The sequence below is a fragment of the Terrapene carolina genome, unplaced genomic scaffold, assembly GCF_002925995.2.
Source record: "Terrapene carolina triunguis isolate 2854851 unplaced genomic scaffold, T_m_triunguis-2.0 Scaffold35006, whole genome shotgun sequence".
Lineage (NCBI taxonomy): Eukaryota > Metazoa > Chordata > Testudines > Emydidae > Terrapene > Terrapene triunguis.
Window position 1 is genome coordinate 3,162 of NW_020699357.1, and position 14,253 is coordinate 17,414.

Sequence of the window (14,253 nt, forward strand, 5' to 3'; positions counted from 1 at the left end):
TTTACCTGCATGGAGCTACGTCTGATTTACACCAACTGCTTTTTTTTTTACTTATATAGAGGTTCTGGCCCTCAGACTATAATGCATTAGTGAGCACAGATTCTCATGAGTATGCAATATTTGATTTCTTTTGATCACACACACATTTCACATTCCACTTATATCTGCCCTCTGAAATCAGTTTTTTTAGACAAATAGACATTGAAAGATAAATTATGTCTTTATTTCTCTCCCTAAGCAAAGCATTCTGCTCATCGGTCTCCCAATGGTCTTCTTCATCTCGGCGTTTCTCGGTGTGTAGGTCATCGGGTTCAGCATCAGGGTGATTACAGTGTTAAATGACTGAGGCCACCTTGTCCAAGGTGAACTTCTTGAAGGGCCGAGCATAGATGAAGATGCTGGGTATAAATAATAAACACACCACGGCGTTCCACAGGTGGACAGAGCCTTGTGTTTCCCTTCTGTGTTTTGTGTGCTGATTTTGACTAAGATCACAGCATAGGAAATAAGCAGAACAATGAATGATATGATGATTACTCCATCATTGAAGACTATCTGCAGTTCGACCAAGTGGGTGTCACTACAAGCCAGTTTGATGATCTGTGGGACATCACAGTAGAAATTGTCCAGGACATTTGGTCCACAGAACGGTAACCACAGGAAAGTCTAATCTGAAGGGCAGAGTGAATCAATCCACCCAGCCATGCCAGTGCCACTATCCCCATGCACATACCCCAGTTCATGATAGTCAAGAACTGCAGTGGTTTATATTTGGCCACGTACCGATCGACTGCCATCCCACAAGACAAAATGGCATTGCACCAGTGATGAAATGGAAGAAGAACAACTGGAAAATACAATAATTGAATGAGATGGTTTTACGCTGGGAGAAGAGACCTGACAGCAATTTTGGAGCATTTACTGATGAGTCACTGACATCCAGGAAAGCCAAATTAGCCAGCAGGAAGTACATGGGGGTGTGGAGCTGGTGGTCAGTGATCACGGTGGTGATGATGGTGAAGTTTCCCAGCCAGGTGTTCACATAGACGATGAGGAAAACCACAGAGAGGAATCACTGCAGCTTAGAATTCTCGGTGAGGCCCAAGAGGAAAAAATCTGTCACTGGGGTGGTGAGGTTCCTCTTCTCCATTTTTTAACCTCAAAATATGCCTGCAGAGAGAACAGTGATGATAATAATTATGATGTAATCCCAGTACATTATTGATATTAAATTAACATTAACTCCACCTTAAAAAACACATTTGCTTGGGTTTTCCTTTGTTTACTAAATTCTATATCTCTGTCCTCAGCCCCAATATTGAGTAATCCTGCTTTAATAGACACTAGGATCTCCACCAACGAACAGGAGCAGTCTACATTGTGAAACAAGCCCCATACTAACCACTGTCTCCATTCATCTTCCTGCATCCTTGTTGGTGCACACCTCCCAGGGTCCACAGATTAGTGATGGGGTCTAGAGGTTCTGGTTGGGAAGAATGTGGATTTGTAGGGAGTGCACTTAGATGGAGATTCTCAGAGTCCAGGGGTTCTGATCATGGAAGTCACAGATGCTAAATAGGAGGGAGATGCCAGCTAGATCCTCACAAGATGGAAGGGGAATTGCAATGGAAAATTGAGAATCACCGATTCAGGGGATTCCGAAGCCCAATTCTTTGCCTTGATATCAGATGTACTGAACATCTGAACCCACCTTAATACAATGCTGTTCTTTTACCCCTTCTAGTTGCTCCATGAAGAGAAAGAATTATGCCTGATTGATTTGAGCAGGAATAGCATGTACTCAACATCTCTGAAAAATTAAGTCACTGAATTATGGTGCTCATGGATTCTGGTGCCGAACTTTAAGCACCAGATTTGAAAACGGCGAAGACATAAATGTTTCCAAGTGTGCATCTAGAGTGAAATATTCAAAGCTGCCATGGAATTATGGATGCTGAACTCCCATTAACATTTTTGAAAATTGTTAGAGGTGGTTGAAAAACTCACTTTTTCCCAACAAAAAAGTTCAATTAAATATTTGACTTGAAAAAAACAAGAACAAACAATCATGGTTACATTTCTGAAGCAAAGAAAATGAAAGTTTGTATTTCACTGGTATTCTAATCCAAGTTTTCTTTTCCATTTTAAACATTAAAGATTAAATTCTAACAGAAATTTACCTTTTAATTTCTTTTTTGGAAAACAAAAAATATTTTTCAATTTTAATAACAGCTTGCTTTGTGTAATGCTTTCCATCCATAGATCTCAAAGCACGTTACTATCATTATCCCTGTTTTACAGATAGGATACCAGAAGCACAAGGCAGGAAGGGGAGAGCCAGGAATAAAACATAGATTTTTCTGAATTCCAGTCCAGTTCTGTATAGGAGTGGTCATGCTACCTTCATTCTCCCCCTACCCACTTTTTTCTCTTTTTTTTTTACTTTACCTCACTTTCTCCAAAGGAAAAAAAGAGATGTGGAGTGAGGGGGGGGGGGCAGGAAATATGTGAGAAAATCATGTGTGCATGGGGGGAATGACAATGTCTTTTATTTTAGCCACCTCTGAAAAAGCAAGAAATTAAACATTCCATTAATAAATCAACCAATCAATAAATAAGTAAGATTTTCCTATGTAAAATTTTGGTTTTGTGGAAAAGCTCATATTTCTGGGTTTGTTTGTTTTTTGTGTGCTAATAAATGTCAACCAACCCTAAAAATCTCACCTTAAAGGATAGTGATCTGTTGCCGTGCATGGTGAGGGAGGATGTATTAGTAGGTAAAGCACTGCTCTTAGATTCTGAGGAGTTGGACTCAATTTCTGCCCTACTACAGATGCTTTCTGGGACCCTGGTTAACTCATGTCTCCTCCCCATCAGGGAGTTTCAAAGAGGCATAAAGGAGCTAGGTGCAGGGAATCTCACTGAGATTATATCCACAGATCAGGGCACTTCCCTGGCCTTTTTCCAATCTTCACTTCCCAGGTCCAACCTGCTTAAAGAAAATGTCTTTCACATCAGAGCAGCTGCCATAGGATAAGCTTGGTCAGACAGAGCTAATCTCATGAATCATAGAATCGTAGGATTGGAAGAAGGGACCTCGAGAGGTCATCTAGTCCAGTCTCCTGCACTCATGGCAGGTCTAAGTATTACCTAGACTATCCTTGACAGGTGTTTGACTAACCTGATCTTAAAAATCTGCAATGATGGAGATTTCACATCCTCCCTAGGCAATTTATTCCAGTGCTTAACTACCCTGACAATTAGGACATTTTTCCTAATGTCCAACATTACCTGCCCTTGCTGCAATTTAAGCCAATTGCTTCTTGTCCTATCATCAGAGGTTAAAGAGAACAATTTTTCTCCCTCTTCCTTGTAACAACCTTTTATGTACTTGAAAACTGTTATCATGTCCCCTCATAGGTCATGTTTTCTAGACCTTTCATCATTTTTGTTGCTCTTCTCTGGACTTTCTCCAATTTGTCCAGATCTTTGCTGAAATGTGGCTCCCAGAACTGGACAAAATACTACAGTTGAGGCCTAATCAGTGCGGAATAGAGCAGAAGAATTACTTCTTCTTGTGTTGCTTACAACACTCCTGCTAATACATCCCAGAATGATGTTTGCTTTTGTTGCAACAGTGTTACACTGTTCACTCATATTTAGCTTGTGATACACTATGACCCCCAGATCCCTTTCCGCAGTACTCCTTCCTAGGCAGTCATTTCCCATTTTGTATGTGTGCAACTGATTGTTCCTTTCTAAATGGAGTACTTTGCATTTGTCCTTATTGAATTTCATCCTATTGACTTCAGACCATTTCTCTAGTTTGTCCAGATCATTTTGAATTTCAATCCTATCCTCCAAATCACTTGCAACCCCTCCCAGCTTGTTATCATCTGCAAACTTTATAAGTGTGCTCTCTATGCCATTAGCTAAAGCATTGATGAAGATATTGAACAGACCACAACCCAGAACTGATCCCTGCAGGATCACTTGATATGCCATTCCAGCTTGACTGTGAACCACTGATAACTATTCTCTTGGAATGGTTTTCCAACCAGTTATGCACCTACCTTATAATAGCTCCATCTAGGTTGTATTTCCCTAATTTGTTTATGAGAAGGTCATGCAAGACAGTATCAAAAGCCTTACTAAAGTCAAGATATACCACATCTACCACTTCCCCCCTATCCACAAGGCTTGTTACACTGTCAATTTTGGACTCAGCAGCCAAAGTACAATCAGTGTCCATGGATTCCTGCATCCCAGTTCGACAGCAACTTGGGAATGTATTGTGTCAGTGAGGGGCCTGGAATAAGTCCATTAGTGTGTTCTTATCCCTGATTTTGCCAGCCACATCAGGAACAACAGTGATGGGATTGCTACTAGACATTGTTGTGTATCTAGGATGAGCTGTTCACCCAATGACAGAGAACATCATAACAAACTGGTGCCTGGATGTGAGTTGGTAGCAGCAGGGGGCATCAGAGAATTAAGGCCAGATTTGTAAAGCTATCTAGGCATCTAGCGAGATTTTCAAAAGCACCTGGGTGCCTAAACCCCATTTATTACAAAGGATCAGGGACACCTAGATGCTTTTGAAAATCCCACTAGGCCCCTAAATAACTTAAAAATTCTGGACCATTGACCTAGAATAAATAGACTTATCTGTTGTAGTTTATTACAGAATAAATAGAATTCCAGTATGTTGGGTTGGGGGCAGCTCATTTCCAGCAAATATCCCTTGATTTTGGAATTGCTTGACTTTTCCCCCACTGCAACCCAAGTTTGTTGATCTCATGGGCATGGAAGTAGCCATATTTTTATTCCTGCCTCTTTCTTTCTTTCTTTCTTTCTTTCTTTCTTTCTTTCTTTCTTTCTTTCTTTCTGCCTAGCATAATGGCTTTTGTATATCCCATTCTTAGGTGCCTATCTCTTCCCATTCATTGTATAGGGAGTCTGGGTGCCTAAATCAGGACTTGTGGATTCCACTGGCTGTCTTGGTGTCTTAACATTAGGTGTTGCGACACATTGCAATGCCTTAGTCTCTATGTGGATCTGGGCCTTGGCCACCCAGTGAAAACCAGAAACAAGAGGTTAGGAACATAGAGTCCCTCATCCCCCGTGTGTGTCCCTACCCCTGGGTTACAAGTTATGAGTCGGGTTGGCAGAATTCATTTATTAAAAAATAATTTTGAGCAATATTATTGATGTTTATTTTTAAGCTTCCCGACCTCCCCCAATTTTTATTGATTTAGGATTTCACAGTTGTGCAAAATCAGGGGTTTTAAGCTCCCCCCCCCCATCCCCACAATGTTTATCTTTTTAAATTTTCACAGTTGCAGGAAATTATGGTGGAGGGGATCATACAATAATTATTTAATGACAGTAGATGCTGAGTTTCAAAAAGTTAAAGCTTAATAAAATGTTATAATACACATTGTCCACATCACATGTGAAAATATACAAAGTAAATATCCTTAAATAAAACTGTAATAAGTTCTCAGGTAGCATTTTTCTTCCTTTGCCTGTCTGTCAATTTTGATTATCGATTGAAATTTTTTTTTGTCGGTTTGTGGGTCTTTGGTGAAATTGACATTTATTAATATTTACCAATAAAAATTGAATCCCTCCTAGCCTAGTTATAAGGGAAATCCTCCTTCCCCCCTTCACTGTTTTGTTTGGATTTCGGTATGCTCAGAACCCACCTACCAGATCAAGTTCCACAGGAGAAAGAAGTGCAGTAATGCCTATGTTCACCTGGTTTGAGGATCCGGCTGGGGCTTAGACTTGAGACAGGCAAACACACTATTAAAATCCTTTTAACCTTTTATTAAAGATAAAGAAAAAAAAGAAAGCACAGTTAAAGCATTTGAAATGTAAGGTATTAAATAAGGCTTTCATTTTAACAACGTCCCTCACTCCCTGTCCCTTTAGCTGAAGAGAGTTTTAGAAGGAAAAAAAACAACCCTTGTCCGTCAGTCTCTTAGGCCTGGTCTACACTACGACTTTAATTCGGATTTAGCTGCGTTAATCCGAATTAACCCTTCACCCGTCCACACTACAGAGCCAGTTAATTCGAATTAAAGGGCACTTAAAATCGATTTCTGTACTCCACCTCGACGAGCGGAGTAGTGCCTAAATCAATTTTGTTAATTCGAATTAGGGTTAGTGTGGCCGCACACCACCGAATTAATGTGGTTAAAGTAATGGGGTAGTGTGGCCGCACACCACCGAATTAATGTGGTTAGAAACCGAATTAATGTGCTTAGTGTGGCCGCGCACAATCGAATTTATACAACCTGTTTCCCAAATTCGAATTATCTAAATTCGGATTAATCCTGTAGTGTAGACATACCCTTAGATGGCATCAAAGATGATAATAGCTGTCCTTTGGAGGGAAAGTAAAGAAATTAGTTGAGATGGGCTGGAGCTGTTATTGTTAAAGTCCCTCCAATCCCATTTCATTTGAGGCGGTGTTTGGGACTTAACCTGTTGAAAACATTTATTAGTGAACTTTCCATAGTTAATTCCCAAGCAGCCAAAAATTATGGGCCCAATTGTCACAGCAGTAGTTAGGCACCTAAATGCTTTTGTGGATCTGGGTCTTAGTGCTAAAGGACCTGCCCTGAGCAAATGGAATAGATATAATTAGGAGTGAGCATCTCCTGTTGCCCAGACCAGTGCATAACTCACTGGACTATGCTGCGTACCAATGAAGTGTAAGGAACACAATAATTATATGGTAGGAGGCACAAGAAATGAATTAAATGGCACATTAAAGGTCTCTGCCATCACAAGTGAGTCTATGACATACGGGCAAAGATTAAAACATTCTGAAAGGTACCAGTAGTTGGGTTCACAGATGGTAACCTAGTTAAAATTTATTGGAAAAAAAGTGTCATGTTTTTTTATCTTTCCATGTACCTCTCAAAAAGTGGCTCTGGGATTCTCCAATGAGTGGATCCCCTGGGGTACCTGTGATCATTTAAACTAATCAGCCTCACCCAGTTGAGGCAGACCTACTTCACAGAGAACGGCAAGTAGATCATTTCTGAGACCAGAAGAACTAGAGTCAACATATAAAAGTACAATTCGCTTAGATGTGACAATACCCACTGGACAAGTCAAAAGACCCTGACGTTGCGGGTGCTGTTTGAGGGCTTCTCACGAATTGACATGAAGGGAAAAATCAGAACGATTACTTCTTTACAGTCTTTGAAGAAGGTCAGAATAAACTACTTTAGTATTTAATCCAAAAGAGCAGGGACTAGAATTTAAAAATTACCCTACAAGAATTTGTTTTACAGTAGTTGGTGATGACTGAGGCACAGGGCTCAATCTGTGTCTAGCCGGTTTGTCCTTATGGTATCTTCCTAACATCACAGACCTAGACTAATGTGAGTAGCTGTTCTGCCCCCCCTTCTATTTATTTATTTCCTTTTGTTGTTTTTCTTTTCCCTCTTCTCTTTTTTAATATCTTTTATCTCCATTTTTGATAACCTTTTTTCTTATATTTTCATTTCCCCTTTCTCCTTTCTTTTCTTTCACTCATCTTTTCTTCTTCTTTTTTGTTTTTTTCTTTCCTTCCTTTTACTTTGATTTTTTTTTGGTTCCTACATTTTTTGTTTATCTTTTTTCTCCTTTCCTTTTTATTCTCATTCTTCATTTCTCTCCTTTCATTTTCACCCTCTCATTTCCTTTATTGCTTTTCTCTATTCCTTTATTTTAACTTTTACTTCTCCTTTCTGTTTTTACTTTTTTCTTTCTTTCCCTATTTTTAAGACTAATCCAAATATTTCTATCAAAACTTTTTTTTGACCAAAAAAAAAAAAAGGGTTTTGAATTAAACTAAAACCTTTGTGGTAAGTGTCTGCTTTCTGTGGACAATTTTTGACTTTTCATTAAGAAAATAAAAACCAGAAAGTTGAAGAGTTTTCAGCTGAAAACTTTACTTTTTTCTTCCCCTCTCTCCCCCACACTTCTAAAAAAGTCAAAAATTTGCACAGGGAAACAATTCCACCCAGTTCTGCTCTTCCTTATTTTTTGGGCTTTTCTCTCCTCCACTTTTCTTTCCTATTCTGTTTGCCATTTGTTTCCTCTTCTCATTGTCTTCCCTTCCCTGCTCACATTGACTTGTTGTTCTTCTCATCCCAGCCTTTGCCCACAGGGTAAATTTTTATTTGATGTATTGTTCTTTTGTCTTCTTCACTTGTCTTATTTCACCCTTGCTTTCCTCCTCTACATTTTATCATTTTTTCCTCCTTATCTCTCTTCCTTTTCCTTTTATATTCTCTTCTGATCTTTTCTTTCCTCTTCTCTACTCTTCTGTTTTTCTACTTTTCTTTTCTCCTGTTCATCTGACACATTATTCCCTATTCCCTCCATCCTCCCTCTACCCCGCACAGATAGCTCCAATGTACCCATGTGGAACCAAACCAACGTGACTGAATTCATCCTCATGGGCTTCCTCTACCCCCACCATCTGGAATGCCTCATGGCTGTTGGCTTCCTGGCCTCTTACCTGCTGATCTTGTCTGGCAATATCATGATCATCGCCATCATCCTCTTAGACCGTCACCTCCACAGCCCCATGCACTTCTTCCTCTGGAACCTCTCCTGTTTGGAGATCCTTATTACATCTTCTGTCCTACCCAAGGTGATTGTCAGCTTCCTGACGGGTGACAGGTCCATCTCCTACCTGGCTTGTATCACTCAGTGCTACTTCTACTTCCTTCTGGGCTCCAGTGAGTTTGTCCTGCTGGCCGTTATGTCCTATGACCGCTATGTGGCCATCTGCAACCCACTGCGCTACACCATGGTCATGAATGCTCAGCACTGCTTCCAGCTTGTGGTGGGGTCGTGGGCAATGGGGTTCCTGGCCACCATCACCCCCACCATCCTGGTCATAACCCTGCCCTTCTGCAATGCCAACCAGATCGACCACTTCTTCTGCGACAGCTTGGCCTTGGTCAAGCTGTCCTGTGTGGACACGAGCTTTGTGGAGCTGCTGAGTTTTATGACCTCCTCTGCAATCCTGCTGGGCTCCTTGATCCTGACGGTGGTGTCCTATACCTACATTGTTGCCACCATCTTCAGGATAACATCCCTCTCAGGACGCAAGAAGGCTTTCTCCACCTGCTCCTCCCACTTCATCATCATCACCATGGGCTACGGCAGCTGCATCTTCATGTATGTCCGGCCTTCGGGCAGCGACACCTCGCTCAACAAGCTGGTGGCCCTACTCAACACAGTGGTGACCCCTCTCATGAGCCCCTTCATCTTCAGCATGAGGAACCAGCAGATGAAAGATTCCCTGAGGGCAGCCTTGAAGAGAAGCATGAACTTCTCAAGGAAGCATATTAACTTCTGAATGGGTTTTGTGAGGAGAAAAGAAGGGGAAATTAAACAAGAGTAAAAGTTATAGTACTCTCCTAAGCTATAGTACTCTCCTAAGAAGTGGTAGTTCCCTGTTGAAATCCCTTTTCTCCTAAGGCAGAGGGGGAAATTGAAGCTGGGTCTTCCGCCTCCTAGTTGAGTACCCAAATGACTGAACTAAGAGTGATGAATGAGGCATCCTTCTCATTCCCCAGGCCTCTTGTGAAAAACACCTTTGGTGCCTTACCCGAAGAAAATGTTCACAGCTGACAGATAGGCACCTCCCTGGAATCTCCCTTTGGCTAGCCTAGATGAGGAACCCCTGAGCATGCTGGCTTTTGTGAATCCCATTTTTAGGTGCCTACTTCTCCCCATTCATTGTGCAGGGAGCCGGGTGCCTAAACTGAGGCTTTGTGAATCCCTTTGAATTTCTAGGTACCTAAAATCAGCTGCTTCAATGATCAGCACCGGAACATCTATGTCCCTTTGTGAATCTAGCCCATGTTGTCTTGGTCTATTACTGGGGATCCTAGTTGATCCTGAAATACAAATAATAAATAATAAAGACTATGAAATACATGACAGTTATGTAGGAGTGGTTATGGGGTACACATATTGTGCCAGTGCGATGGTGCAATCATGGTGAAATGGATTGTGCATCATGATCTCTCTCAAGCTAACTCATCGAAATAAGCAACAAAGAGTCCTGTGGCACCTTATAGACGTATTGTAGCATAAGCTTTCATGGGTGAATACTCACTTTGTCAGATGCATGTGAGTATTCACCCACGAAAGCTTATGCTCCAATATGTCTGTTAGTCTATAAGGTGCCACAGAACTCTTTGTCGCTTTTTACAGATCCAGACTAACACGGCTACCCCTCTGATACTTGTCATCGAAATAAATGACTCATCTATCTACCTATTGACTCTATCTATTCAGGTGGTGATTTTCAAAATAATTTGGGGATGCAAAAGTTGTCAACACTTGACTGACTAGAGGTCAGGATTCTGACCTATATACCTTCTCAGGTTGGTCTGGGGTTTGAGGGCCCCACTGCCACAAGGCCCCACCAATTGGCTCACGCTCCCATGGGACCTGCACGGAGCCCTAGATTGAGACCGACAGACAGATGGGAGTGTGGGCAGGATGCAGAAGGTGTCATGGGGGCTGGAGATAAAACCAAACACTCGTGACAAATGCCTTGGGAAGCGTGGTTTCAGGAGATATTGACAGTTGTGATTTCTGGATTTCAGTACTGATTGGTCAAGGGGAGAGGAGGAACTACCAGCAAAAGTTCCTGCCTGTGCCCCAGAGCACATGCTCAATGGGTGCAGGACCTACATCATGCCCCCCTTAGCACTGCCCCCAACAAGTCTCTTAGCACTGCCCCCTGACCAACCAGCACTGAGGGGCGAGAACCGATTTTGACATCTGGAGTGTGAAAAGTTTGACGGGAGGGGTGTGAAGAAATTTATCAAGGTGTGCAGGATGTGTATTCCATAACTATATTGACAGCCCACTTGGATTTTCACAAAATTCTAATTGAGGAGGCTCCCAAATGTTATTCAAAGTCAATAGGAGTTGGATGATTGTGAGTATTCACCTTCGTGTTTTAATGGAATCATATCCCAGAATAAGAATCCCTTTCCTTAGTGCTTCCCAGACTGTTGAAAACTGAGACTTTCTTCAGGGGAATGAAACCAGTCACAGACTCTGTCCACCAGCCTATGGTCACTCAGTCATTTTTGTAGACCTTGATGATATGGCTAAAATAATAAAGGCTGAGATTGTCAGTCACCCAACGCCTCTTGGTTTTGAATTGCATTTGGGAGCCTAAATCCACCAGACTCCTTTGAAAATCCAAGTCTACAACCATGTAGGGAGTGATATCAATGCTCAGATGATCCAATCAGGACAAGGGATTGATTGATCTGCCCATAATAAGGGTATAAATGAAAATTTGGTCCTTTCTCTGAAGAGCTGTCAATTAAAGAAGACAGTTGGCCTCCACAGGAAGGAGGAGAGAGATTATGAAATACATACATACTCAGAACCAGCTCCCTAATGTACCCTGTTCTCTAAAAAACTTGACTCCCATCTGCCCCCAAGCCACCCACCCCACACACTTTAATTGCTAAACCCACTCCTCTCCCAGAGCTAGGAATTGAACCCAGAAAAGCTGATGCTCAGCTACCTGCTATAAACAGTTGATCTTCTTGGAACAGACTTCTCTCAGGTCATTTGAGAATTGTCCTTACTATGTTATTCACAAACATATTTATAAATCATAGGTTTTATTATTCGTATACCACCTCTTCTTAATAATCAAGATTGGTGAAATTAATGGGCAAGAAAAGATTGGCTCTAAAGGCTGAGACTGTTGCCATCAGTGTCATAACTTTGTCAATTGCAAAGATCTGATGTCTGAGAGGAAGGTGAAGAAAACCCTTATAAAACAAAGCAAGAATGCAGCTCTGCACATGAGGACAGAGTTCCTCCAGTGGCCCAGCAAACAGCTCAGGCTAAGGCTGAAGTACTGACAGTTCCAGCACACTGTCCCACTAACCTGCTTCAGTCCTGCCTTGGGGAGCCTGCATCCAGGTGTCCCAGGCTAGCTCAATGTCCATGATCCTTCCGTGTCAAATACACTCCAGGCCTGTGCACCACTCAAGGCCTTTGCAAGTTTAGGCTAGGATTTTCAAAGGAGCGTAAGGGAGATGATTGTCCAGTTCACACTGAAAGTTACCCCCAATGGGAATGGGTTGGGAATGACACTGGAGTGAATTTCGCCACTAGCCCTTGGACGCTGAGATGAATTTACCAAGAAGTTTGCAAATTATTTCCAAGGCTGCTGGTGAATACATTTTAGACATGGAGACTTGTCCACTGGGAGCGGGTCTGAAAACCACTGCATACATTTCACATGAGACAACAAGCAGCCATCATGTGGTAACAAATTGGAGTCATGTCTGCCAGGGGATAGATCTGAACTGGAGATTTAGAAATTAATGGTGGGAAGAGCTGACATCCATGGAGGATGCTGTCCTTGGCTTTCTGTAGATCTATCACAGGTTGGAAACGGCCCTGTGAATTTCCCTACACACACCCTTGACCAGTGTGCCTCAACTCTGTCTTTAAGAAGTCATTCAAGGGATGAGAGGGGAGTTAATAACTACCCATGGTCCAGTGAGTTCTCAGCTCCATCCTGAGAGTGCCAACAATGGAGAGCAATGTGTTCCAAGTTGGATGTTGAGATCATGATGAAGTGAACACCATGTCTCTTTAAAGACTAGTCAGACCTCACACCAGTTCCACCAAGATCTATGCTGTTGAGATCACTGGCAATTATTGCTAAAAGCTTTTGGCCTACCTATCAATTATATTTGTTCTTGACATTTGTAGATACAATTTATACATCTTTATTACATGTCCTTCAGGAGCCTGTTCCTGAGAAGCTTATATAAATTGTCCAGGCTCTAAGGGCTTAGGCCCTTATTGCAACAAATACATCTTAATAATGATGAAGAATATGTCTATGGTAAATGCTTGGTGGACTGTCAGTAAACCAATATTCTGACCTTTATCAACAAGTACAGTTGACACTGCAATTTGGATCGGACCATCACTGAATTTAATGGTAGTTTCTTTATTGCTGAGTTGATTTCATTGATCCAAGTGCTTACAAACAGAATACAATTACTAATTCTCCAAGGCACCCATAGTCAGAGAGAACCCTGGGGATTTTATCCCAGTGGTCACTGAACAGTACAGAAAGGATCAACGTCTGAGATTCACTAGCAGAGAAGCTTCTGTCAAGATAAGTCAGTTTCAGAACTGATGGAACTGCTCAGAAATGGGAAGTTTCAACTGCTCAGAGTAAGGTATTTGTGGGACAGTCTGAGGCATTTTCCTTCTTTACTATTATGACCCCAAGTTCATTTTATGGAGTCATCAACACCTAAATTATCTCCAGAATTGAAGGAAAAATAGACCTCTTTCACTCTCTCTCTCTCATCTAATCACGCAATCTAATTTACTCTTATGTATCTAATCTACAGAATTGTTCTTAATTTCTTTCTCTCTGTCTTATCAAAGGTATTATGCATAACGTCTTTCTATCAAGGTGACTAATGGTAATGAATGATTCTTCTATCTGCCTATCGACTCTATCTATTTACAATGTCATTTTCAAAGACACCTACAATATATTCATCTACAGGATTGTCTCTCGTCTTACCCAGATTTGAGAGTCCCACAGACACACCGGAGAATCTTATCTGTCTAGAAGAATAGAAATTGGTCCAGCTGAGTTCCAGTAACGTGAGAGGTAAATCTAACCACATTAGCTGGCAGTGAAGTGTAAGATTAGATGAGACCAGCCATGCGTCTGGGCTGTTTATTGTTGGTTTGTCTAGTGCTTTTTCTCTCGACACTCTGGTATCTCATTCTCATTAATGGGATGGCACCATGTGAGGTAAGGAAGTGGGAACAAATGTGGGGGTGCTCTTTAATAATCATTCGTAGGGCTGCATGTCTGTCACAATGGGAAAGAAGTCACAGACACTGTGATTTTCCCATTTGTTCATGACTTTTTGTGTGTGTCCATGACTCACCCTGCAGTGGGGGCTCCTGCAGTGCCTGTCCTGCGGGGATGTCCCCAGCCCCCCACTCCAGGCATTGTGACCAAGTGCACGGGTTCACAGCACCGCTCAGGTGTGGCCCAACTGCCCCTCTGGAGTGGACACAGCAACTACCAATGTCCGTTCCTGAGGTGAGTGTGGGACAGGGTGTCAGAATCGCCAACCAGAGATGAGTAAGATCCAAGAGACGGAACACCTGATCTGTGTTCACACAATCATCTATCTATCTATC

At 41.8% G+C, this 14,253-nt stretch overlaps 1 protein-coding gene and 1 pseudogene across 1 annotated transcript; one reads left to right on the plus strand and one right to left on the minus strand.

The window, feature by feature from the left end:
• Positions 1-213: 213 nt before the first annotated feature.
• Positions 214-1,150, minus strand: LOC113405287 (annotated as a pseudogene).
• Positions 1,151-8,425: 7,275 nt separating this feature from the next.
• Positions 8,426-9,373, plus strand: LOC112125916 (olfactory receptor 6C76-like). The gene has a single exon (XM_024224271.2). It carries the CDS (start codon positions 8,426-8,428, stop codon positions 9,371-9,373), a length of 948 nt encoding a protein of 315 aa, XP_024080039.2.
• The last annotated feature ends 4,880 nt before the right edge of the window (positions 9,374-14,253 follow it).

Coding starts and splice junctions, on each gene's coding strand:
- LOC112125916 (XM_024224271.2), top strand. CDS start 8,426: ATGTGGAACCAAACCAACGTGACTGAATTCATCCTCATGGGCTTCCTC.